Here is a 27,599-nt window from a genome sequence, read left to right as displayed (position 1 = left end):
ATTCCACATGGTGGTTAGCCACAGTAACTAGCAAAATTAAAATCCTAGCAGGGAAGTCAGAATTTCCCTCATCGTTACGGGCAAGTGGTGTTTGTTGTTACCGTGGATTTCTTCTAATACCATTTCACCTAATGAGATTTGACCAAACATGGTAGGGGAAATGGTATATGTGTAATGCATAATAGGGCCTCTCCCCAGATTAATAAAAAAAATAAAGTAGCAAAAGTTAAAAGTAGATTGTTTTTCGGTACAATGGATTCAGTGAAATCTCCATCAGGTGTAATATTTTTGAAGAAATCACATGCATCCATTTATTGTACAGACTTCATCGATGTATGTAATATAACCTCATTGCTGAATCTCATTCATGAATTCAACCCCCCCCCCCCCCAAGACATGTATAAACGGGTCAACATTGTTTTAAATAAGACTTGGTTATGGTCAACTGACCTTGGTTCTTTTCTGCATCTTCAACAGAGCCAATGTACTTATGATCAGTTTGCGGGGTGTCAATTGAAGGATCTAGGGCATAGCCTACAACAACAAAAAATAAGTGTGAATCAGCAAGCATACTCTCTAGTAGCATGAAGGATTTAAACATTTTCTTCTTAGCATACTACTAAAAGAACATTGAGGAAGTTATTTTTAATCTGAGTACAGGTTACCTTGGTTGGGTTGATTTGCTTGAAAATGTGCTTGTTGGAGAATTGGTCAAATGTTGCTATATATATATATATATATATATATCTCCATATCCCTTAACCACTATACATTAATTCTATCCCTAAACCCACTATCACATAAATATGTGGCAAACCGCGGTAAAAAATGTGGGGCCAATTCTCCAACAACTTAATGTGCCGCGCAGTAATAAACCAAACCCGGGTACCTTCATCAAATTTATGAACACCGTTTATCTCAGCCCATGTATAACATCTCAGAACACTTGTAATAAAGAGTACATATTTTAAAGTGGATTTAAAACATGGATATCATATTCTTACATCAAATTAGTAAACAATTTCACTTCCAAAAAGCACATCCGTGCTATATTACAATTGATATACAACCTTCCTGTAAAAGGGGGAAAACAAAGAAACACATGGTCCGGTATGGTTAACTAAGGAAAAATGCACCAACTGCAAAACAGGTACCCTACTCCACTGTTTGAACAACAGTGACCGCCAGTTTGCATTTCCGAATAAGGATTAACCTCTCATTCACACATCATTTTCTAGATTTCTTCACAGAGGGGAGTTTTTTTTTTTTAATTAATTGAATTAGGATGGCAGCAATGGTAATATTTCTGAGGCGAGTTGTTGCAGCTCTTAACCTTCGTTTCCGGAGAAGAGGCTTGCAGCAACTACAGAAATCTAGTCGCTAGGATGACAAATCTGTACATACAAAACTCCATAATTCAAGGATCTTAACACGTTATACTAAAATGGATAATCACATTTAACTTACACTTTCACATCTGGACAAATACAAGTTCACATGAAAACTAAAAGAAAATCTTCCCTAACCACCCCTGAAGAAACATACCACCAGGGGGAAAAAATTCAGGTTTCAAGCTACTAGCCAGCTATAAACAAAATGCCACTTGAAGAGAATGGGTGGGGAAGGTCAGAGACATTTATGATATAGAATTCTTCTGGACGAGTCTCGCCCAATATCAAAGGCCTATGCACACCCTTTTTTGAGAAGTATGGCTGGTGAAAGTATGGGGGTGTGTGAAGGGAGTCACGGATGGGAGGCATGGGTGGAGTGTGAAGAGGTTTGCTAATCTCAGCCTACACCCATGTACGTCATTTGGAAAGAGTGGCCTGTTATGCAACGGCTGGCCGGCCCAAGGACCTTGAAACGGTCTTGTCCAGAGGGGGTTGATTCCCTCGATAATAACCCATCGGTAACTGCAGCATGAGGGGTGGGGGAGGGGTGACCAATTATTGAGGGGGGTGTTATGTTGCATGGCTCTTTGTGGGGGTTCTTTTGACACTGCTTGATAGTATACTAAATACCAAAAAAGTTCAATTAAAAAAAGTAACTTGCCACCTCACTGTTATGTGCACAGACAGAGAACACCATTTCTTACTCGTCAAGAGTCAAATATCACTAACAAATGGCTAGTGCAAATTTTGCACTCTGATGCCACCCACCAAGAGCAGAACCAATATCCGATTTCAAAATCTGTGCTTAGGAAGTCGAAAATCCGAACATGAATATATCTGCACATGGAGAAATTGCAGATTTTGCAAGAATTCTGGATCCTGGACTTAACCCATCTTCCTCACTAGTGTTCCTGAAAGATAACAATTGACATCTTCTCTGAAGCGGTTTAGATTTACACTGTCGTAGTCACCAATTCAAATTAGCATTAGGACTGCTCTAAAACGTTCAAAGCATAATGGTGCACGCATAATGGACAAGTTAAATTGTGCATCTCAAGTGGAAGTTCGATTTGGATTGCGCAATGTACTAGATCTTGGTACTCCAGAAGTAGCTCCTGCCTACAGATTGATGTCGGATTACTAGGGCCTGGATTTAGTTCCAGCTCATCAAAACTTAATTTTGAACATTGCATTATGCTTTATGTCTTATAAACATGTACCAGCGGTTCTGTATCTCCACTCAATTCAGAATGTGTACAATGCACAAATGGTATATTTCTAAAATACCAGTTGGCCTGTGGCGTTATCCTCTGGTGGTTGCTGGCATCAGATAATCATGCTCCTTTATGATACAAGTGGGCACGCAGAAGAAACATCTTGCATGAGTTTAATCAAAGGCGCAAATGACAGACAACCTAGACAGCATAACGGACATGCTGCATGTGTCCACTCCTGCTCCTAGACTGGCAGAGGAGAAAGGCAGGCTGAATAACTAATATGGAGAGGTTGCAGTAGCTAAGTAGTGTATACTTAAGACATTTGAACTAAATGGCAGATAAGGGAACTAAAACACAAAGCAAATGGTTTGTCCAAGAGTAAACTATTTTGTCAAGTAAGAAAGCTAGGCATAGGATACAGCTTATCAGATTCCAAAGTCAGCAAATAAGCACTGGAACTAATCTCTCCCCTTGCAAATCTTGTTAATTTAATACAGCACTTAATTTTGGTTCTGTTTATACTAGCCAGTCCCTCTTACCAGATAAGAAAAGTGAAACAGTATAGATTATATATTCGATCACACAGTTTTTGGTCAAGTGCTGAAACTGGCAATACAAATCAATTGCATTTCACCAAAATCACAATAGGATTGCGTAGGGGACATTGTACACTCCTTGTCTTCTCAATGACATACAAAGGAACATCAAATGATCCTGATGGGCCAGTATTTATTTTTAGCAATACTGGAAAGGTGGGGCTGCAGTTTGTTAACAGATTGTTAATGGGCACAAACCAACTAGGAAAGCTAAAGGCAGACTAACAAGCAATCAATAGTTTTTTTTGGGTTAAATCACAAGTGTTAAAAAGCAGTCCACGTAATTTGCAAGCTGTAACAATGGGGAAGTGAACTGAAAGTATTGCCAGAATTAGAATTAGACGGTCGGATTTCAAAGTCGATTATTTTCCACTAAAACCATACCTCTCATAATCTGGCTTTTTTTGTTCAATATTGTGCTGTGTAGGGTTGAATAGTTTTTTTCAAGTGCTCTCAAATTTGGCAGAAGAAACAAGAAATAAGACAGAGGTCGAATTGGGCAGGAATTAAAGGGTACGAAGACACTACATTTTGGTAAAATCAGCCAGTGTTCCCTTACATTTTTGTTGGCTAAGGAATGTTCCTAGACTGCAGGGGAAGGACCAGTTTGTTTTTAGGTACCCACTTATAGGGAATTCAAACTACGGCCCTGCTGGATCTGCTCTAATGTCATCCCATTGAGCTATATTGCAGCCGCTGGCTTGCTGTTTATTTCAATAGCCTGCTTGAGACGTAAAGCCCATTCTCAAGCCTCCTTATAGCCCTGCTCACAGTGATCAGCATTTGTCTTCTTCATTTAAGCGATCGATTAACATGACATTTTTGCAGGCACTGCTGTGTGCGGGTAATGGATGGGTGTCTTTAGTCTTTGACATGTCCCTTAAGAGGTGTGAATGGTGGCAAATCAGAAGAACAAGTTACTTAACAACTGTAACGTTCTTTCAATTGGATGTTCCTCCCACGTATTCCTCATCTTAGATAAATATCCTTACCTTTAGGTTTCACCTTGGAAAAAATGTTCTCACTCCAGCAGAGGGCGCTCCACTCGAGGCCGCGTCGTCGATGTCCCTCGGCAGCATCCGCTGAACATCGACGTCATCCACCATATAAGAGCCTCGAGCGCGCCCGTTGGCTTCAGTTCTGTTTTTTCGTATAATATAGTCCATGGATTTTGATTAGTTAATGGCATGCCTCTTTTGACCCAAGCCTTAAAAGAGTAGAGTAATTCCCGTAAACTGTACTCTGGGGTTAGATTGGGCGGGTCGATGAGGAATATGTGGGAGGAACATCCAATTGAAAGAACGTTACAGTTGGTAAGTAACTTGTTCTTCGAATGGATTGTGTCCTCCCACGTATTCCTCATCTTAGATAGATTCCCAAAGCAGTTTTGCATTGGAGGTGGGAGTACAGTATCTTTTTTAAATCGTGTATAGAATGGAGTACAGATTTAGCAAACCGACCTCCCTGAGAAGAAGTCGAGTCCAGTGCATAATGTTTTATAAAGGTGTGCATGGATGACCATGTGGCTGCTGCACAAATATCTTGTACAGGGACAACCCTCTTTAGTGCTGTTGAAGTTGCCATGCCCCTGGTTAAATGAGCTCTCAGTCCATCAGGTGGTTCTTTTCCAGCCAATCTAACATTCTGTTATGGCTAAAATTATCCATCTGGATAATGTTTGTTTAGTTGCTGGAAGGCCCAGTTTGCGTCCAGTGTATCCCACGAAAAGTTGATCACACTGACAAAATGTTGTCAATCTTGAGATGTAAAAACTTCGAGCTCTCCTGGGATCTAGTCTATGAAGCCGCTCCTCTTCCTTGCTTGCATGAGGAGGAGGGTAAAAAGTAGATAACGTTATTTTCTGTGACAGAAGAAAATCCGAAACAATTTTTGGCAAAAAAGAAGGTTTAACCCTAAAAACTACTTTGTCCTTATAAAAGATGGTGTGAGGAGGACCGCTCGAAAGCGCCTGCAACTCACTTACCCTGCGGGCTGATGTCAATGCTACAAGGAGTATTGTTTTCAAAGTAAGGAGCCTTAGTGGACAAGAATGTAAAGGCTCAAATGGAATACATGTGAGAAATTTTAGAACCAAGTTTAGATCCCACACTGGAACCTGGAAAGGTATTGGGGGGAAAAACATTTAAACCTTTTAGGAATTGAATTATCAAGGGTATTTTAAAGTAAGATTCTTCTTCAGAAGAGTGCTTAAAGATGGATAGCGCTGTTAAGTATCCTTTTATCGTCCCAACCTGGAGCCCCAGATTGGCTAAATGTAACAGAAAAGATAAAATTGTGGGGATAGTACATTGAAATGGGTCCACATTCTTTTCTCTGCACCAGTTACTGAACTTGTTCCAACGACACTGATACAGAGATTTGGTTGCTGGTCTTCTGGCCGAAAGCAAAATCTAAATCACGTCATCTGGAAGATCCCAATCCTTGTATCTCAGCCTTTCAGAAGCCATGCGTGAAGGTTGAGTGAGTTGACTTCTGGATGGAGAACATGACCTTCGTGTCACGAGAGAAGATCCGCTCTTCTTGGAAGACGTATTGGAGGGCCGATGGACATGTCCAGAAGGTCCGGGTACCACGTGCTCCTGGCCCAATCCGGGGAAATTCGGATCATGGTTTTCCTGAACTTTCTCAACCTCCCGATTACTTGAGGGATCACAGGGATTGGAGGAAATGCATACAGAAGTGAAAACGCCCATTCCACCACGAAGGCGTCTCCTAGAGCTCCTCTCGGGGGAAATTCCCTTGAGCAGTACAGTTCGCACTTCCGGTTGGCCCCGGTTGCGAACAGATCCACTTGAGGGGTTCCCCAAAGGGAGAAGATCTTTTGAATGACTTCCTGAGCTATCTCCCACTCGTGAGAGACTATGCTCTGCCTGCTCAGAGCGTCCGCTGTTGTGTTTTGCTCTCTGGCTAGATGAATTGCCGATAGAGAGATCCCTTCTTGTATTGCCCCGAACCAGGGTTGCATCGCCTCTCTGCACAGCAGTAGTGACCCCACTCCTCTCTTGTTGAGGTAGTACACGGCCACTGTGTTGTCTGTCATTATCAGAACATTCTTTCCCCTACAGAGGGCAGGAAGGCATTCAGCGCTAGTCTGATTGCCCTCAACTCCAAAAGATTGATGTGTAGTTTGGACTCCGATGGAGACCAACATCCGCTGATTGTCAGATCGTTGATATGGGCTCCCCACCCTGTGAGTGAGGCGTCCGTCACTACTGTTCTCTCCGGCCATGGCTGCCAAAAAGATTCTCCTCTGAGGATATGATGTCTGCAAGCCCACCATTGTAGGTCCTGTGCTACTTGGGCCGGGACCCGCAGCAGATCTGACATTTCCCCTGAGAATTGGGACCATTGAGTTCTGAGAGCCCATTGAAGAGATCTCATTCTCAATCTGGCTTCTGGCACCAGAAAAATGCAGGATGCCATCAGACCGAGCAACCTGAGAAAATCGAAGGCCGGAAGATGCTGGAATTTTGTTACCATCTGCAGAATGTGGTGAGCTCTCTTCGGGAGGCGAGGCTTTTCCCGAGGAGGTATCCAGGACTGCTGCTATAAACTGGAGTTTGTGATGGTATCATGTTTGACTTTTTTAAATTCAGAGAAAAACCTAGTTTGTGAAGGAAGTGACAAGTCTTGGACAGATGATCCAGGGCTTGCTCTGAAGAACGTGCTCTGATCATCTAATCGTCCAGATAGGGGTAGACATTGATCCCCTCTCTCCTGAGACTCGCTGCCACCACCGCCATCAACTTGGTGAAAACTCTTTGGGGCAGAGGTTAACCCGAATGGCAAAACTCGAAACTGATAGTGAGAATTGCCAATCGCAAACCTCAGGTACTTTCTGTGCTTGAGATGGATTGGCACGTGAAAGTAAGCATCCTGAAGGTCTAATGATACCAACCAATCCTGGATTTGGAGAGTCTGAAAGATCTGAGAAAGTGTGACCATCTTGAATTTGTCCTTCCTTAGGAACTTGTTCAAGATTCTCAAATCCAAGATGGGTCTCAGTCCTCCTTCCTTCTTCGGAATAAGTAAGTATGGGGGAATACCAACCCTTGTTCCTCTCCGCTACAGGTACATGTTCTATTGCACCTTTCTATAGCAGGGATAAAACTTCCTGCAACAGGAGCGGATCCGGATGTTTGGCAGAGTTGTATTCCGGGGGGTGATTCTGAGGTTTCTTTAGAAAAGGAAGGCAGTAACCTTGGGATACTGTTTCCAGTGCCCAAGCATCTGAAGTAATACCCTGTCATTCTTCTAGATGCTGGGAGATCCTGCCTCCCACCAGGGTCTTGTGGGTCAAAACCTCAGATTGGTTTTGCGGCAGCTGCAGCAGCGGCTGAAGGTGCAGATGACATTGCTGGGGCTGATCTAGCACCTTTTCCTCGCCCCCGAGGAAATTTTCTTTGACCTCTGATTGGCCTGCCCTCTTCCAATTGAGGAATAATAGCGAAAAGAACGACCCCTCCAGGAAGATGAGCCTGTGTGGGGGCGTTGCTGAGGTTGCCTTATGGCGGCACTGAGAGATTTTGCCGCCGCTTTGGAGGTCTGTAGCTTCTCCAAACTTTCATCTGCCTTGCTACCGAACAACCTCGAGCCATCAAAGGGCATATTAAGAAGCCTGGATTGCACATCAGGAGCAAACCCTGACTTTCTTAGCCACGCAAATCTACGTAGCACTGTGCTAGTCACGATGGGCCACTTGATACTGTCAGCTGTGTCCATCCCTGATTGAAGGCATTCTCCCAAAGCCTCCTTTCCATCCCTTATAATAACTAGAAAGCCATCACGTTCTTCACCTTCCGGGATGTGTTTAGCTGCCGCTGACATGCAGTCCCACAGGGAATATGTGAACCTTGCCAAGGTACAAGTTACATTAGTAGACTTCAAAGCCATACTGCCAGATGTGAAGATTTTCCTAGACCATGCATCCACCTTTTTATCGTCCCCATCTGGAGGGATTGTAGGGTATGCCGCATTCTTTGTGGACGTGGCTGCCTGTACTACCGAACTTTCCGGAGTTGGGTGTTTGCTGAGGTGTTCCGGATCACGTGTGCAAGGTCTATATTTTGCCACAAACTTTCTATTTACTGCCCCTATGGCTTCAGGATGTTCCCATGCAGAACTAACCCTTCTTTGTAAGGCAATACGAAATGGTAGAATGGGGTCTTGTTGGGGTGTTCCAGATAATATATCCATCATGTCATCATCTTGACAGACTGGTGAACTCCTACCCCATCCCATAAATTCTGTAACTCTGCTCATGAGTTTTCTATAACTCATATCAACCTGTTCTGATGGATCTGGTTTGTCAAATTCATACATGGGGAGAAATATCCAGGCCACTTGCTGTTTGTAAACATTCTTGCAGATCTTGAATTCTTGATTGAGGGTTAATTAACTCCTCTGGGACAGATCTTGTGCCAAATTTAACACCAGCAAAGGTTACTTCCTCCTCTTCTGATGAATCTCCCTCATAGATGGATGACATGGTCCTGAAAAAATCATGTCGACTCAGGCAGTACAGGTCTTTCCCTTATTAAAGGTTTGGGCGTCAACAAAAGCGTCGATGGCGCCGAAGTTTTAATCACCTCCTTCGGACGACCTCGATGTAATCGTCGAGGGAACCATGGAAACCGTCGAAGGAGCTTTCGTGGTTTTCGAGTGTGAACTCGACGTAGCTTCCTTCGAGGGAGTTGTCAATTCGAGGACCTTCGAAGTCTTCGACGACAATGTCGACTTCGATGGCGTATGATCTTTCAACGCCATTTTGTTTCCCTCTGCCTTCGATAATCTGTCTTATGAGGTGATCAAGAAGAATCTCTCGATGACTCTCTCGACGTCTTTTTATCGGCTTTCCTTGTTTTGGACCTTCCACTGTCACTTTTTTTGTGAGCAGGAGCATGGTCTTCTTTAGCTATTTTTGAGGGGGTCTGAGCCACGTTCTCAAAAATGTTTAGCATGGAAACTAGAAAAGCTTCCCATTTTCTTGGAGAGTCATGTTAAGATGGACATGTGATAACCTCTTCCGAAGATGTCGAAGAGGATGAGGGAGAGCAAGGTCGTCCCTTAGCCTTTTTAGAAGATGAAGAAGACGACTTCCTCGATCTACTCCTCGAATTATATTTTTTATGATATGACTTCGAAGACTCGTCCGAGTCTCTCTTTGTTAAAGTGGACTTCGATAAACCCTCCCCCATCGCCAGTTTACCTCTATGCTCTTTTAGGGCTTTGTGGGTCATCGACTGGCACGAACCACAGTCTTCCTTACGGTGGTTGGGACCGAGCCACCATAGACAATTCTTATGTGGATCCGTCAGGGACATCATCTTTCCACATTTTAGGCATTTTTTAAAGCCTGTCTTCGATGGAAGGGTTCGAAGACGACGACATAGCTTTTTTTCACACAAAATACTGAAGCGCCGTTTAACTTGATCTGAAGCAAAGCTAACGGAAAAACAGAACTGAAGCCAATGGGCACGCTCGAGGGTCTTATACGGTGGATGACGTTGATGTTTGACGGATGCCACCGAGGGACATCGACGCCGCGGCCTCGAGTGGAGCACCCTCTGCTGGAGAGAGAAAAATATTTCGGAGGCGAAACCTAAAGGTAAGGATATATATCTAAGATGAGGAATACGTGGGAGGACACAATCAATTCGAAAGGGGAGGGTGTGTGAAGCTGCTTTGGGGGGGCATCGACTAAAGTAATGGCTGTTCCTTAAGATGCATTTTCTTTCACTGCGTTTCTTTCAGTCATTGTAATACAGCTGTAAAACAGGGCTGGTGCATGGAGTGTAGGAAATTCAGGTCCCAGGTTTGGCATTTGCATGCAGGAATAGGATGAGGGAGCGGGGGGCATATAAGCCCAGTAGGGAGAACGGTCAATGGGAGCAGGGAAACATAGTTCCACTACTTTTTCTGTACACTTAAAATCAGGCGATTAGCCACAGATCAAATACTGTCGGTCAAATGGGCAACCACAAATTGCTCACCTCTAGATCATGTTCTTCCTGATGGATTAGTCCTTTCACCCACAGATTCCTCATCTTGTAACTGTACTCCCCAGTCTCAGTCTGAAGACATTATTATTTTTCAGTCGGAGAGCACGCTGCAGCTCAGCATCACTTGTGAACATAACTACGGCTGTGAAGTAATGGGTGGTATATATGTCGCAAGTTGAGCCCCTTGACCTCGGTTCCTCTTCTAATGGCTTCCTTTCTCCCGCAGATGCCTCACAGATACCCAAAGCAATACAGTACTTGGTGGGAGAACGAGGACTACGCCACCACCCATACTAGGAAACTGGCATGGCTTGATCAAAGGAGGCGTTATGACGAGCCAAATAATCTATGCAGTAAAGCACAGCAACCATTAGCAGAGAATCCTGCATAGCCACCCAGCGTGTCCAGGATAGAGACACCCCTCTGGATGACTGAAGTAGCTGCCAAGCCTTTGACAGAATGTGCGCAAGACCTTCATGAACATCTTACACAAAACTACTAAATGCAGCAGTCAATCTATCTCGATAAGGTCTGCTCAGTAACGGCGTTGCTCGCTCAAGCCCCTCATCTGAGACATAGTAGCTGAGGGCCCCGTTGGGGACCAGACGTCTAACCCTTTCCCCCGCCTTTCGGTGGATGAGATGGTGGGTAGTCCACAGGAAGATACATTTTCTGTGACAAGTGAAAGTCCAGCATAACCTCGGCAAAGATGGCTAGCCTCAATCTCAGTCACTTTCTCCTTTGAGATGAGAGGGAGGCTTTACATAAAGCACAGAGCCAATTTACCAACCTGGCGGAAGCAATGGCTAGCATGAAAATCAACAATGATCAAGCACAAAGAGCACAAATTCAAACACAGCCTCCATGAGAAAATGTTATGTTATTTTGCATTTGTATAGCCCCTTAAGTACCATTGGTATGATCTCAAGGCGCTGGTAGGTTGAACGCCCTTGGGAACCGCAGTTCAAGTCAATTGAGAGCGAGAGTCAAAGTGCGTGGGCGCACCAGGTATGTGTGCAGCTGGTGTGGCTGTTGCATGATAGCTGCTTCTTAGCGGTAGGTGTGGTGCTGGGGAGATCAGTTGAATGTGTTCAGTCTGGAGGGTTGACAACCAGACTGAGTTATGGCTGCGTTAGGCCTGAGGAGACGCCTAAGTTAGCAGGTGTTTGCTAGCTAGCTGTGTTTTATTAGGATGATGGGTGGTTTGATGGGTCATGTTAGTATGAGAACAGCTTTACTGAATGTGTCACAGTACTGCTGTTTTCTAGTTGAATGGTGGTGTATAGGAGAGAGTAAGCATAGTAGTGTGATATTGTGGTAATCAGTGAAGTGTATGCAATCGGGCACAATCTACCTACTAAATTTAACTTTAACACAGTGACGCTATTAGGGTACACTTTCTAGATTCAACTTTAAGATAATGCCGCTATTAGGGCACACACATTGATGTTGGGAATATCTTCTAGATTTAACTGACACAGTGACCCTAATTAGGGTACGCTTTTCTAAGTTCAACTTTAACACAGTGACGCTATTAGGGCACACTCTAGATTCAACATTAACAGTGACGATTTTAAGGCACACTTATTAGATTCAACTTTAACATGGTGACGCTATTGGTGCACACTTTCTAAGTTCAGCTTTAACACAGTAACGCTATTAGGGCACACCTTCTAAGTTCAGCTCTAACACAGTGACGCTATTACGGCGGGCACACTCTCTAGATTCAACATTAACACAGCGACGCAATTAGGGCACTTATTTTAGGTTCAGCTTTCACATGGTGACACTTTCTTGCTTCAACTTTAACACACTGATGTCATTGGGCACAATGATGTTGGGAATACCGTCTAGCTTCCATACTAGCACAGTGACGCTATTAGGGCACACTTTCTAGATTCAGTTTTAACACATTGACGCTATTAGGGCACATGCTATTTATCACAATTCTGTCTAAGTGTGGCACATGCTATCATTCACAATTAAACTAAGAGTGGAACATACGATCATTCACAATTCAACTAAGTGGGACATGCTGTCAATCACAATTCAACTAAGTGGGATATGCTGTCAATCACAATTCAGCTAAGAGTGGGACGTGCTAAGAGTGGGACGTGCTAAGAGTGGGACGTGCTAAGAGTGGGACGTGCTAAGAGTGGGACGTGCTAAGAGTGGGACGTGCTAAGAGTGGGACGTGCTAAGAGTGGGACGTGCTAAGAGTGGGACGTGCTAAGAGTGGGACACCCGTCTGAATGTGAGGCTGGCTAATCATCACCTTTGTCTCTGGGAGTGGCAATAGTTAGTAATGCAAGTATGTTAGAATGTTATGCAGAACAACATTTAGAGTCAAGCCTTGAATTAGGTTGGTGCTCGGATCTCTCTAGGTGTGCATGGTGTAAGTCATTGGCAGACTGAGTTATGGAAAGGTAAGGTAGAGTGGCAGGGGCTTTCTGGAGTAGAGTAATTGCTCTACACCCCACCCATGTACCCGGTTTTGGTGGTGTCTGAACGCTGCTAGCTTCACTGGCTTCCCCTGCTGACACTGAAAATGCAGATTAAATCTAACAGGAGCAATACACTGGCATGGAGAAAACTGGTCTGACAAACCCAACATAAAGTGCTGAACAGTGAGGATGAAAAAGCAGGGGCCCATTTAGGGATCTTTTGAAGGCTAAGATATAGGCCAGGTGCCCTCTTCACAATGTCAATCTGAACAACCAGCCTCTCAGCAGCCAAACACTAAGGCTGAGACTGCTCAGGATGTGGTGGAGTGCACTGCTGCCTGACAAATAGCATTATCTACTCTCACTTGGAGGTGCCAAAGAGGATATAGGTATCACATCCTCCAGGCTCAGTCCAGAGCCATCAAGATTGTGGTGGACACGAAAGTCTGCACACTCTGGAGAATCAACAGATATTGGAACCTTATGGAATGAAAGAGGTTGAAGTTATATCCTATAATCAATGAGTCCCCCAATTTCCCACATGAAAATGTCCCTGGAGAAGAAGAACTCACACTTTTGGTTGACACTGGAGAAGTGATCCACCTTAGAGGACCCCGAACAGCAAAAGTCTCAACCAGAACTTCCTGGCACAGCGCCAACTCACGCGAGACAGGACTACATGGTAAAGGCACGTGCAACAAAGTACCCCATCCCAGGCCGATTGGATGAAACGAGGGAGAGTGCTTTTTCAAGAGACCAGAACCACTACACAGAGGAAGAGACCACATCCCCACCACTAGAAATGAAGTAATTTATCACCACTGTGTTGTACCTCATCTGGGCATACTTACCCTGTGAGTATGCTAGGAAGGCAACTGTGGGCAAGCAGATAGGCTGTAGCTCATGGAGGTTGATGTGCCTCCTCGCCGGTGGACCACAGACCACTCGCTGTCAGATTATCCAGGTGAGCATACCCCAACCTTTCAGAGAGGCATGAGTGACCACTGTTATTTGAAGCCAAGGATGCAAAAACGGCTCTCCCCTAATAAAGTGGTCTCTGCGGGCTCACCAAAGGAAGCACTTTGATAGTGCGAGACATGTAAAAGGTCTGTCTTGTCACCCTGAAATAAAGACCAATGGCAGAGAAGCTGCCACAGGAGTTACCCCATGCACAACGGAGCATCAAGCAACACACAAATGCAGGTTATGGGATCCAGAAGATGCAAAGTTGTAGGTCAGGACCCATTTCTGTGATTGGAAGACTTGCACCATCTTTAGGATGTTAAAAACATGGTCCTCAAGAGCAACAGCCCTGTTTCGAACACCCAGATGAACCAGTGAGAGTGAGTGCATGACCCGACACAGTTTGAAATTGCTAGGAACCATTTAGCTTCCGCCCCAAGAGAACATGATTTGAGAATTGTAATAAAGAAGAATTAAAGCATATCTTTAGGGCACATTTAAACATAATGCATCATAGATAATGGCCAAAAAGTTAGTGTGCATCTCTTGGTGAAGTTGGATTTGTATTTCACTGTGTACTAGTTTCCAGTCCCCAGTTGTAGCTCCTGCTCATCGAACCTTAATTTTGAAAACTGCCTGAAACCATGAAGTTGATGGAGAAGCCCAATCTGTGAAGCAGGTGGAAGTGTGATACAGATGGGACAATGCCAGCTCTGGGGAGCAACGCTGAATGAGCCAATCATCTAGGTAGATGGAAGACTTTAATCCAGTCCCTCTGATGACATGCAACCACTACAGCTAATGCTTGGTGAAATCACTTTGTGATGAAGAAAAGCTTAAGGCCAGGTGTTCAAACTGTTAAAGGGCATGCTCGGCCACGCACCTGAAGCACTTCCTGTGCTTTGATTGTATCAGCACATTAGAGGAAGGCATTCAGAAGGTCGAGCAAGACCAGCAAGTGCACAAGTTTTAGGGCCTAGGCAAAGGGAGAGCATTGTTAATTTATCTTTGCATAGGTACTAATTCAGAAGACTTGGATCCATGGCACCAGAATATAGAGTATCAGCCTTGCACCTAAAGAGGTTCTCACTGTCAAACAACACATGTAAATGTTTTCTTTGGATTACCAGGACAAACCCTGAAGTTCTTAGCCAATAGCATCAGAAGTGCCATTCCAATGCCCACTGAAAAGCCCACATAGTCCCTTTGTAACAAGGGCTGATGCAAGATTTGGCACACAGCCCCCTTGTCATCCACCATTAAGGAGAAGCCCTCCATCTCTGGAATGGGTACATTCAAAGCCACCTCAGAGATGACGCAACAAGGATCATCAATACTTAGCAAATGCACAGGTAGCGTTAACAGAGCAGCTCTAGAACTTGAGGGCACTGATCTTTTTGCTTTCACTGTCTGGAGTTAAGAACAGACAGATGGCCACCGTAGACCATGCAGTGGAGACCTAGATTATCAGGATAAAGTGCAAAGAGAAGGACCGCAGATACATTTGGGGGGTGGGGTGATGCTTTTTGACTTCAGCCACAATGGATTAACAGGGTCTGCAACAGCATGGTTAAACGGAAGAAGAGTCCACAGGGGGACTTTGTTGTGCAAGGAAATGTTTGACGCTGTGTTAATTCCAGTTTCAAAATTACAAAATTTAGGAGATACCCTTTTTTGAACAAAATATTCTGCAGAGGTCAAACCATGCATAATCTTTCGAAGTCCCATTGCCTTTTTCTTCCGATGGTACAGAAACAACCTGGTTAAAGAGACATAAGAAAATGCTTGCTTGAAATCAAGCTGTCAAGGTTAAACACTGGCAAACGCAAGCCGAAAGCCAGGACATTGAAAATATCTTCCTGCACGTTAAACTACTTAGTTAAGTCTTCCACCTCTCGAGGGTCCATGGGTTTCAACCCGTAAGGGACTGGGTCATCTTAGTTGAAGAATACACCCATTATGGTGAAAAACTGGACTCTGGGAGTCGGAAGAAAAGTCCAGCAAAGTGTCTGCAATGCAGCTGAGCAACACTGTGCCAGAGCCCCAGTGACCGAAGTCTGGGCCCAATTGCACTGGAGGCATGCATTCTACACACTAGTGGCCAGAACCGCGACAGCAGGCATAAGGTTGAGAGTGAGCCTGAGAGTGTCTCTGTGGGGTCGGCGGTGGGGAGGGATTCTCAACAGAATACAAAATGCATTAAAAGATATAGCATGTAAAATGCAAAGACAGGGATTCAAAAATATACTTTCATTTCATATTCAGTGTACACAGGTGGATGTATACTGTAAGTACCTTAAAGCACAGGAATTCGAATATGAAAAGCCAAAGTCAAGTGTGTATTTGATGTAGAAAGCAGTGTTCTGTAAATCACGCTTTGCTTTAGAAAAAGCCACATCATCAGGTGTATTTTTAAAAGCAAATCGATTTCTTAAAGCCTGCCTGCTGTAGAGTGATTTGGAGGGCACACCGGTAAACTTGGTATTGAAATGCTCCCATTGCCCAAGAGCTATATGGAAAATAAATGACCTGAAAGAGAATGGCAAGTTGGCCCTGTTACTTCTGCTTGACCTATCGGCAGCATATATTCTGGTCAACCATCAAATTCTCTGCCATCACCTCAAATCTGCAGCCTACTTCTCGGAAGAAGCCACCACATGGATCAGATCCTTTCTGGCAAACAGATTCATGAGGGTCTTCTGCCCGTCGGCCTCTGCTGAACCCTCTCCAGTCTTGTGCGGGGTCCCTCAGGGTTCCTGTGTTTCACTGACACTCTATAACGTGTTCACGAAGCCACTCTTTGATATTCTTGACTATTTCGGTGTCACCTATACTAACTACGCAGATGACACCCAAATACTCATTCCTATCACTGGTGACCACTCTGTTGAATCCAAAGCCTTAAACGATGTTGATCAGGTCATCCAGGCCTGGATGGCACAACACAGGTTCTGTCTTAATGATGAGAAGACAGAGCTACTCATCCTAGGCTCCCATTACAGACTCAATATATTAGATCCAGCATTAAAATCCTTCATCAATGATGGCAATACCATCAAGGTATCCAATGACACGAAAACTCGAGGCATCTATCTTGATTCTACCTTGTCTCTCACCAGACAAAGCAACGCCGTTATTTTGGCATCAGCCTACACATGCAAACCTATTACAGCACGTCGACCATTCCTTACCACCTCCAACAGCACCATCGTTGCTAGAACCCTCAAGTCAAAACTTGACTATTGCAATGCCCTACATCTTGGGGACTAGTAAAAGGAACCACAACAAGTTACAGGTAATCCAGAACAATGCATTCAGGGCAGCACTAAATAATCCTAGGAACCAGCAGATTTCCGACACCAGACGTAGTCTACACTGGCTTTCGGTCTCCCAAAGAATCTCCCTCAAAACTCTAGCACTCACACAAATGTGTGGCTAACCAGGCACCAGAATACCTTGCGAACAGTTTCACACCCCAGACCTCCATGCACCCGCAGAGATCAGCCCAACCACACTGTCTTTCTCTGCTGAGGTTCAAGCTTCAGAAAGCAGGGGGGGGGGGGTGTAGTTTTCCGGTTCTCGTCTCTAAATAGTGGAATTCACTCCCCAACCCACTCAAATCTGAACTTTCTTATCACTCATTCAAGAGTAAAGGCAAAACGTGGCTTCTAGCGCAGGATTCGCAAAGCCCCCCTCTGCCCCATCGGACTGCTTCCGGCTGCCAGACCTGCCGTGTCGGCTTTACCGAGTTGACCTTCACTTTGTAATTAATGTGTAAATATCTTGTAATATACACTGCAATACTGTTTATGACTTGACCTTCACTTTGTAATCAATGTGCCTATATCTTGTAAGGTATACTGTAATTTGTACTGTCTATAAGATCTGCATTCTTTGGAACCTGTAACCTTTAAGAAATGCGCCCAGGTGCCTCCTGGCCAGGCGCGCTATATGAATAAATAAATACAAATGTGGTCAGAACTGACGTGGGCATATGGCCCATGGCTGAAAATTATACAGACAACTAGAATTAATGTGCTCTGCCTAGACTCATCTATTTTCTAATTAATCTTTTATACTCCGTTAACTTCAAGGTCACAAATTACATTTAGTCCAAGATTACTGGCATTCCACAGTTAAGATGGCTTTTCAAAAGTTGGCAACTTCCTAGCTCAAATTAAACACAGGTCTGTTTATCCCAGGTCACAGGACAAATAGTAATTTTGAGACATAAAACAATCTTGCCTTGTTGCACTGCAAATGATATGGGTGTTTAAATTCGCAGAAAGGTAATCAAATCAAATTCTGCTTTATTTCGGGTGAACACCCTTAAAAGCACAAACAGTGAAATACAGATAAAAATGCACCAATCCACAATGCAAATAAATATACATGTTTACATAGATTGAAGAAAGTTCCGATCTTCAGTATTTATGTCTCCTGGCCCAAGCAATATTAATAAAACTGGTAACAGCAAATATGACCTCAGGAAAGAGTATAAGCGTAACTAACATCACTTGCACCATATTTCATGAAAATTGGGATCAACCATTTCTTTCTGAATCTGCTGTATAATAAGGGAAAGTAAATCTCAATTTCAGAAACAGACACACAGCAAGAGCAAGCTCTGGAGGGATTTAGAGGCAATAACCCAGATGTGAATTCGGCCACAGGAAAGATATAAACCTACATTTCATGTATATGGGCCCCACTGTAGGTGGGATAATCTCTTCTAGATAAGGTTCTGAGCCCAGTAAGGTCTTATAGGCTATGTAGCTAGGGAATCTTGTTCGACGACTACTGCTCTCGTGCAAATAATTTAAATTGATCCTACACTTCTACGACTGTTATTTGAGGTCATCTCCACATCATGTGAAGGAGCATCTCGTCCAATAGTGTAGCATATTCTTCACATGCTAGTAGCACCGGCACGATTGGCCCCCATCCCAGGCAGCTTCTTTTTATGGAGCTAGTTCACTAACCAAATGGCTGCAAAACCAATATAGCACAACTTTGAATGATCAATGAAGGGAGCCCGTTTCCAAGAACAATGGGACCAAAGGTATGCTAACAGATAGGCAGAAAAAAGTGTTTTTGCTCTTAAGTTGTTTGCCTGCTCTGAACCCTAAATTTCACTACCATAAACACCAGTCAAAACAGCTGAGCCTTTTACACTTTCAAAACTGACAGGGAGAGATTGTATGTCAAGACCGGAGGCTTTCTTTATTCACTTCCATAGAAAGAGCTCAGCAGCAAGTTTTGATTCACCCAAAAAAAACATGACGACATCTATACATAGTCAGGGTGCAGAAAAACATACAATAACATTAAACTGAAGAAAAATAATGCTATATAATTTCCAGTCTACAGTGAACAGTCACTGAAAATAAGAATTCCCAGCAAGCTAGGTCCAAGTTCATGAAAGGTCACTAAACATGTGGCACCAGTCCTCCAATAACAGTAGGTAAATCCCTCCAAATAGGGACCAATAGTGTATCTCCTCCTCTTTCTTTGCTGCTCACAGCAAGAGATAAGTTAATTTAATTCCCTGATATCTTCTCTGTTATATTGACTTGAGCATATATATATATAAAATCAACAAGTTATTTTGCTTTGTTTGATATTATCTCCAACACAGTAAACATTGCGACTGTTTATCTAACCTGTTTATGTTAATGCGACGCACTTAGCATAGCCCGTGTTTATTTTCCTCTCACGCGTGAGAGCACATCTTTTCTCGCCCGTTCCGATGCCAGCTCCTGTTTAAAGGCCGACGTCGGAGATCTTTATTGTTGCAGAGCTTCGCTCCGAAATTGCCTGCAGTGGTTTGTTTTCCTGTGGGACGCTGGCGCGCGCCTCCCTTACTCTCTATAATGTTCCGTGAGAGGGGCAGAGGCCGTGCAAACCATATTCCTGCAGGCGCCATTACGCGCGAGCACACAAGAGGGAGCTCTTTCTTCCTCTTGGTGATTTCTTCTACTCCGGTGCTCGCGCTGCGTGTTTCCGTTGTTTTCCAACTGATTTTACGAGCGAGAGAGCCGGAATGAAACATAACTAGTGTTTTCAGCATTTTTCTGTGCCTTTGCTTTGAATTATTTCATTAAAAAAAAAAAAAAAAACAAGAGGAAAAGGATTATTCCTTTTACACCCGATAGTGGGTTGGAGAGAAGGCAGTCCGTCACCCACTATATATATATATATATATATATATATATATATATATATACACACACACATACATATATATACATATATACATATATATATACACACACACACATATATACATATACACACACACACACACACACATATATACACACACATATATACACACACACATATATATATATATATATATATATATATATAAATAAAAAGTGCAAACTTTAGAATGGCAGCTCAATACTCCCCTCAGGCTGATCAAGCTTGGTCAGAGGACAAGGAAGAGGAGGATGCTTATGAGTTCAACGATGTGGCTATGGCAAATAGTTTCAAGAGGGTCTTAGGATCCTCTATGGAAACCACTATAAAGAAAGCGGTCTGTGAAATGCTATTAACCATACAGCACCGTTTGGACAGCATGGTCGAACATTTACAAACAGCACCTCCGCTGGGAAAGAAGAGAAAGCACCTGTCAGATGGGGGATGTACACCGGCTCGCAAGAGTAAGGACTCTTAACCCCACCCAAACCCCCCTCCCGAGGCAGCCCGAGCAAGCTACAACTGCCATTTCGGACACCTTCTCAGGCTTAAGAAAGCCTTTCTTACTAGGAAGGAGACCCCTTCCAATACCGTCTCAACCAGAGGAAGACAATGCGGGTGGCAGACCCCCGAGCCCAGAGGAAGAACAGCAGGGTGCTGATGACTACTATATCCAAGGGGAGCGCTAGTTTGACGACCAGACCTCCCTAACCTCAGAGGAGGACGAGCAATCTATAAGGTCTAGACCTTCTACCTCTGGGAATATGGCAGTCCCAATTCCCAAGCAGACATCCGGGAAGCATACCACTCTTGAGGGCATGTTCACTCCGGAGGATTGAATCCACCCCAGGTCTACAGACTGGGAACCGTTAAGAGCAACTGAATATATCAAGGCCAGACTGCAGCGGCCCCTGGATACAGAAGTCAGAGCCAAGCTCCACTCTGAGTGTCGTCGACCAGAGATTCCGGGTAAGGTGGCTTTGACCCCTGAATTAGACACTAAAATGATTACCTTCCTAGGGAAGAACGTTAAGGATCCAAAGCAAGGTATCGATCGTGCCCGGCGTTCATGTCAAGACAAGGTCCTTGACATCACAGGGCCCTTGGCAAAATTTATGGATCTGGCTGAAGAGGCCATGGACACAGGCAATCCTATTGACCCGGTTATTTTGGCAGGTTGGTCCCAAAGGGCACTCTGCATGCTAGGAAATGCCAACTGTGCCATTTCTACGGAACGCAGAAAGAGCATTCTCCCAAAGAATGATCCTAAGTTAGGGAACTGGTAGACACCGAGTCTGGTCCAGCAGCTCAGGGGCTCTTATTTGGTGATCGCTTCGTCAAAGAAATGTTGAAGTTCGTAGGTACTTTCACCGCCTTGGATAAGGTTCAAGCCTCTATTAAAAGTATTTGCATCCAAAAAATGTTACCGGGCCGGACGAGGCAGGGGTCGGTCCACTGGCCGATATGCTTGACAGGAGACCCCAACATCCAGGAGACCCCAACATCCAAGAGACCAGCACGGTTCCTGGCAAGATCGTTCAGAAACCGACCCATCCCGGGGTCGAGGGAGAGGACGAGCCTGGAGGAGAGCAGCCAGATATTCTGCCCAACAGCCAACAGGTCAGTGCAACCATAACAGCGCCAGCACTGTGGTCACCCATAGGGGGAAAATAGCTCTCTTTGCACAAGCTTGGGACTCCTTATGAGGAGATGCCTGGATTCGGGAAGCAGCAGAAGGCTTGGGCCTAGAGCTCTTTGCTCAACCTTTCCAAGCTCATCGTCCAGCAAAAATAGTTATGTCCGAGGCAGACGCAGTGGCGCTAGACAGCAAGGTACTTCAGCTCCACCAGAAGCGGGCCATACGCCCGGGCTCGAGACCAGGTGTTTTTTTCAGCCCCAGATTTCTGGTTCGCAGAAAACAGAAAGTGCGTCCAGTGATAAATCTCAAGCCTTTGAACAACTTTATAATATACTGTCATTTCAAAATGGAGGGCATTCACATGCTCAGAGACATCCTGAGGCCAGGCGACTGGCTGATTCGTCTAGACCTCAAGGACCCCTATCTGGCAGTGTCCATAAGTTACCTCAGGTTTTCTTGGCAGGGTCAGGACTGGGAATGTAAGAGCTTGCCCTTCGGGCTCTCTTCGGCCCCCTGGACATTTACCAAACTCCTACAGCCGGCGGTAGCTCATCTCAGAGAAAAAGGTGTCAGACTGATTACATACCTGGACGACATCATCTTCATGGCCCAATCCCAGGCTCTGGTGCAACAGGCCTGTCTCACCATAGATCTCTTGCACAACCTTGGTTTCCTCATCAACTGGGAGAAATCAGTGCTCTGCCTCTCCAGGAACCTAGAATTCTTGGGATTCATTGTGGACACGCAAACCTTGCAACTCTGCCTGCCTACCGCCAAGATACACACCACGTGTCAGGAAATTTGCAGGCTTCTACAGCGGAACGTCATCTCCCTGCGGGAGTTAGCGAGGATAATAGGCCTGTTGTCTTCATCCATACAGGCAATATTTGCCAGCCCCCTTCACTACCGGGAACTACAGAGGCTGAAAGGCCAACATCTCAGACGTAGCATTTCCTATTCTCAACGTCCAACTCTATCGCCACTGGAAAGGACGGAGCTCATCTGGTGGCTCATGCATTTGGAGGCCTGGAACGGCTGGGCGATATTAGAGTCGGACACCAGCCGCTCTAGCTGGGGAGCAAGATGCGGCGCAGTGGACACGGGGGGAACTTGGTCCTCTCAGAAACTGGATATGCACATAAATTGCCTGGAGCTCCTGGCAGGCTCGTTCGCCGTGCGTTCTTTCTCCAGAGAGAGTGAGTTGCTGTATTTTACTCAAGATGGACAACATTTCTGCAGTAAGATACATCAATCATCTGGGTGGCACCAAGTCGAGGCAGCTAGTTGAACTAGCCCAGGATTTAGCATTTCTGCTTGGAACACCACATTTCTGTCACGGCGGAATATCTTCCAGGTCTCAGGAACGTAGTCGCGGATTGGCACTCCCGCCACTCCACCGACTACAGCGATTGGACACTCAGCAGAGAGATCTTCTGCCGGCTTCAACGAGTATGGGGGCCCCATGTCCAAGGACCTCTTTGCCTCCCGCCTCAACAACCAACTTGCGGAATTTTAGAGCTGGAAACAGGACCCGGCAGCCACAGCGACGGATGCATTCCTGCAGCGGTGGACCGGGGGAGTTCTTTACCACTTCCCCCCCTTCACAATGATAGCAAGGACATTGGCGAAGGCACGTCAGGAACAGGCAAAACTTGTCCTCATAGCCCCAGTCTGGACATCTCAGACCTGGTAGCCAGTTCTTCTGGAACTTTCTGCAGATTTTCCAATCCTTCTACCCCAGTCTCCAGATCTCCTAGCGGGTCCGGCGGGCCAACACCACCCCTTCTCCTCAGCAAGTCTTTCATTCTGGCGGCCTGGAGGATTTCAGGTCAAGATGGAGGGTCCCAGGCATCTCTCTCAAGGCAGTCCGTTTCATCGAGGAGAGCTGGGCCTCCGGTACCTACAAGAGGTATTCTAACTCCTGGAGCACCTGGACACGCTGGCGTTTGGACCGAGGGCTCCATCGGGTATCAGTACCTATAGAGGACATTTTGAACTTTCTGGCCACACTAGTAGAGCGGGGCCTCGCCTATAGGATGGTTAACGCTTACCGCACTGCAATTTCAGGCGGCCATGACCTCGTGGAGGGCCCACCACCTAGTGTTCAGACTACCTAAGGCATCCGCCTATCGGTACTGCCTCCGTCCCGTTACAACACTCTGTGGGACGTTAACAGAGTACTGAATCTTTTTCTTTCCTGGCCTCATAATGAGGAGTTACCTCGCACGGCTCTTTCCGGTAAGCTCACTATGCTACTATGGTTTCCTGCAGAAGAGTCTCTGCTGTCAGGGCGCTCGACCTAGCAGGCAGGTACTTTTCGCCTGACGGCATAGTGTTTCATATATCCAGGCGAACCAAATGCAATTCTAGAGTTATCTAATACCCTGCTTTTACAGAACAGCCTAAGCTCTGCCTGCTTGAAGGTCTACAAGGAGGTGACCGCGCCACTCAGGGCCTCCAACGGGCAACTGTTGATAGCACTTTGCAAGCTGCATAAAGCAGTTTCCACGGCAACACTGGCACACTTGGTACGCTGGACGCTCTCACAGGCAGGAATAGATACTGATCTCTTTGGCGCTCACTCAGTGAGAGGCGCCATGGCATCCAAGGCCTTTTAGGTCAGAGTCCGTGTAGAGGACATCATGAGGATGGCCGACTGGGCAGGCGGGTCTATTTTTTTAACAAGTCTACCTGAAGCCGGTAGAGCAACCTGCATCCGTAGTGGCAAGTAAGCTTTAAACCAGCATAGTGTGAACCTCCGGTCTTGACATAGAATAAAGATTTTCCCGAACAACTTCCTTAGAAAGTCTTAATTCTATTAAAGACACAGAGGCAAGCATTATCCCGCCTGACTAGGGAAATACAGGGCGCGTACCACGCTTGTGTGCAGTTGTCCTATGTCTTATACAGGCGATTAATTTATTGTATTACATGCCATGTATGGTTTGGATAATGGAATACTGATTTTCTCTCCCGCCCTTGTATACTGAATAGGGTTAATATATACATCAGGTAACCCTTGACTCTTGGTCTTTCCTAGTGACTTCGGATAAGCCAACCCAACGTGCCTTGGATCTCCACAGATGTCCGCTGCTGGCAACTACAGCGGTTATGTTGTTCTTGGTTTGGTTCAAAGTTCGCAGCCAAAAAAGAGGAGGAGATACACTATTGGTCCCTATTTGGAGGGATTTACCTACTGTTATTGGAGGACTGGTGTCACATGTTTAGTGACCTTTCATGAACTTGGACATAGCTTGCTGGGAAATTGAGTTTATTTTCAGTGACTGTTCACTGTAGACTGGAAATTATATGTGATTTTTCTTCAGTTTAATGTTATTGTATGTTTTTTTGCACCCTGACTATGATAGATGCCATCTGGTTTTTGGGTGCTTCAAAACTTACTGCTGAGCTCTTTCTATGTAAGTGAATAAAGAAAGCCTCCTGTCTTGACATACAATCTCTCCCTGTCAGTTTTGAAAGTGTAAGAAGCTCAGCTGTTTTGACAGGTGTTCATGGTAGGAAGACCTGATCCACTGTGCTCTGATTTTTGGAAGCCAGCTTGCACATCTAGTAGGATGGCTTCTTTCTGTACCCAATACTCTGGATGGATCAGTAAGCTTTTACCATAGACTTTTTGCACTGTTTTATTCAATTTGTTGAAGAAGGCAGTTAAAAACAGGACCTAAACAGGTTTTCAGCTTTGAACAGATCTATAGGTAGTTTATTAACCCCCGGTACCTTTCCCAGTTTGAGCAGACAGAGCCAGGGTGACATCCCTTTCTGTGATAATTTCGAAGGCTTAGGGTTCATATTGGGAGCAGAGCAGATTTGTATGATCTGAGGGATTTAACTCAGTTTATTAAAATGATCATAGCAGGCTTCCCAGGAAATATAAGTCTTGAGGTCGTGGCTAGGCGCGTTCTCCGTGCTCATGTATTTTACAATCAGATGCCAAAATCCGCTTTAGATAGTTGGTCGATGTGGCCTGCTTAAGGCATTCCTATTTTCCCCTTTCATCTTTAGCCTTCCTATCGGATTGCATTCTTGTATTGGCAGTGTAACTCTAATATTACACTGCTATGTGTCTGAAGAGCAACTTCAGTTTGGCAAGTCAACATTTTTTGTCAGACCTGGAGTCCCTCATTCTGTCCAGCAGCTTTCTGGTGTTGAGGGTTTGGTGATGAATTGGGAAACAAAAAAATTAAAAATAAAATACTAAATATTGGTATAAGCCTTCTAGTGCTGCTTTCCCTTCAGTGTCTTAAAACAAAGCACAAGGGATGGTAAAATTGCATCAAACATATGGGGCGTTTGCATGATAGTATATCTTCGTCCACTTGAGACGGCTCCCGTCATCCAGTCATTGGTGGCCAGGATATCACAAGTATTTTTATTTGCCGATTCAATTCCATCTTCCCTATGTCCCATTCACCAGTAATCATACTAGGTCAGGATGGCTTTCTATCCGCTGGGTGACCAGTATGGACAAAGAGGATCCAGACTTCAACCGAACCCAAGATAAAATGTAGGTGGGTTGTATAATTCACTCGTCTATATAAGGGTTTGGCTGGGCGGTCGCCTGGAAGATGCCAATCACAACTTCTGAGACCAAGGGAATAAAATGAGGCTGCTAGTTTATGAGATACTAAGGTGCAATGCAGCAGTGGAGAACAAAGTAAATCTGGAGCTCCAAGGTAATACCTTCTTCCTGCAGTAGGTGAGCAAATTCCTAAATGTGTTCAATGTGATTTTTGAAGTCGCTGGCAACCAAGAACAGAGTTAACTCTTACAGTTATCAGTACTATTGTAACAAAACAATTCAAATGAAATGAGCATGGATGACTGGTCATTTATTAGCTTAATTCTCAAATGCATATTAGACAGTACAATGAATAAACCCGATGGTAAAAGGAGTTCTACATATAACAGGTCACAATGATTAATTTCAATACATTGTTGATTCATTGAGTTTTATACCAACCCCCAATCAATAGTCCCCCTCCCCCCCCACTCTCCACACTTGCATGGCCTCCAGGCCCACACGGGCCAGGTTTTGAGAAATTCACATAACCGGCCTGATAGTAATTGAAAGTCGCTCAGATTTTCTGGAGACATTATATCCAAGGTCGAACTAAAAGAGTGAGAATCCGGGTCACCCAGATTACAATGCTCAAGGTCATAACTTTACATAGGCATTTTGGGTTATAAACTGCTGACAATGAAGTTTGCCTGTATTCTACAAGAGGGATATTGAACCGCCAATCATAAACCTTTCATTGACTAACCTGGGTGTCTGTGTACATTTTGTCTGTGCAGGGAGAGTTGAAATGTGCCTTGATGAAAAATGCGAGTTTGACTTCAGGCTTCCAACTGTTTTATCTGCGTCTATACAGAACCATTAAAGGTTTGCTTCATGGGAATTGTTGGAGACTCAATGGGTGTTGCAACGGTTGAAAATTGTGGGAAGGCCTGAACATTTTTATTAATGGCAATTTGCGACGCCAGAGGAGGAAAGGTCCTAAAATCAATTAATTGAGATAAGCCTGTCAACGAAGATAGGATCTCTGAGGGTTACAAAAAAAAGAGGGGCAAGGGATTTGTTCAGCATCTAAGATGTCACCCTGAATGGTATGGCAAAGCTAGAGATTGTCTAGTTGCAAACAAAATCTTACTTTCCCACTTATTGATTTCCGATGTATAAACTTTAGTCAAACGATTGAATTTTTGGATGGCACTTTAAGTAATTGGTTGTGCTTACCCTGGAAATAAAATCCTGGTTACCCATAGTAGGGGAGCAAAGGAAACTTCAGCATTTGAATTTAGATTATTTGGTTTTATACAGCTGCTTTCCTAAAGGTTTGCCTCAATATTACTTCGAGGTTCGAGTATACATGGTATCCAGAGATATTTTCTCAGGGAGAGTGGGGGGACGGCGTGGGGAAGGGGGTGAAAGTTTGCATTGCTGCCACACTGACCAGGTTAGCGGATCTAGGGCATGGGGAAGTATTTATTGCCTTGGCAATTGCATTTACTTTGCTGTGGTGCCGACTAGCTACACAAATACTTAGCAGTTCCAATGAGCTTCTTTGGATATTGTATCTTGATGAGCACATGGTACTTCAG

General features: G+C 44.7%; 1 protein-coding gene across 1 annotated transcript in view; it reads right to left on the bottom strand.

The window, feature by feature from the left end:
• CDC40 (cell division cycle 40) overlaps positions 1–27,599 on the bottom strand; it is a 1,027,131-nt gene that overhangs the window by 691,486 nt on the left and 308,046 nt on the right. Inside the window, exon 4 of the mRNA XM_069607756.1 lies at positions 451–534. Coding sequence (XP_069463857.1) covers positions 451–534 — 84 coding nt within the window. The remainder of the gene's footprint in view (positions 1–450; positions 535–27,599) is intronic.

This window comes from Ambystoma mexicanum, chromosome 4q (genome assembly GCF_040938575.1).
Source record: "Ambystoma mexicanum isolate Mex_15411 chromosome 4q, UKY_AmexF1_1, whole genome shotgun sequence".
Classification (NCBI taxonomy): domain Eukaryota; kingdom Metazoa; phylum Chordata; class Amphibia; order Caudata; family Ambystomatidae; genus Ambystoma; species Ambystoma mexicanum.
The sequence above is the reverse complement of the archived record's forward strand: the minus strand, read 5'-3'. Positions and strand labels throughout refer to the sequence as shown.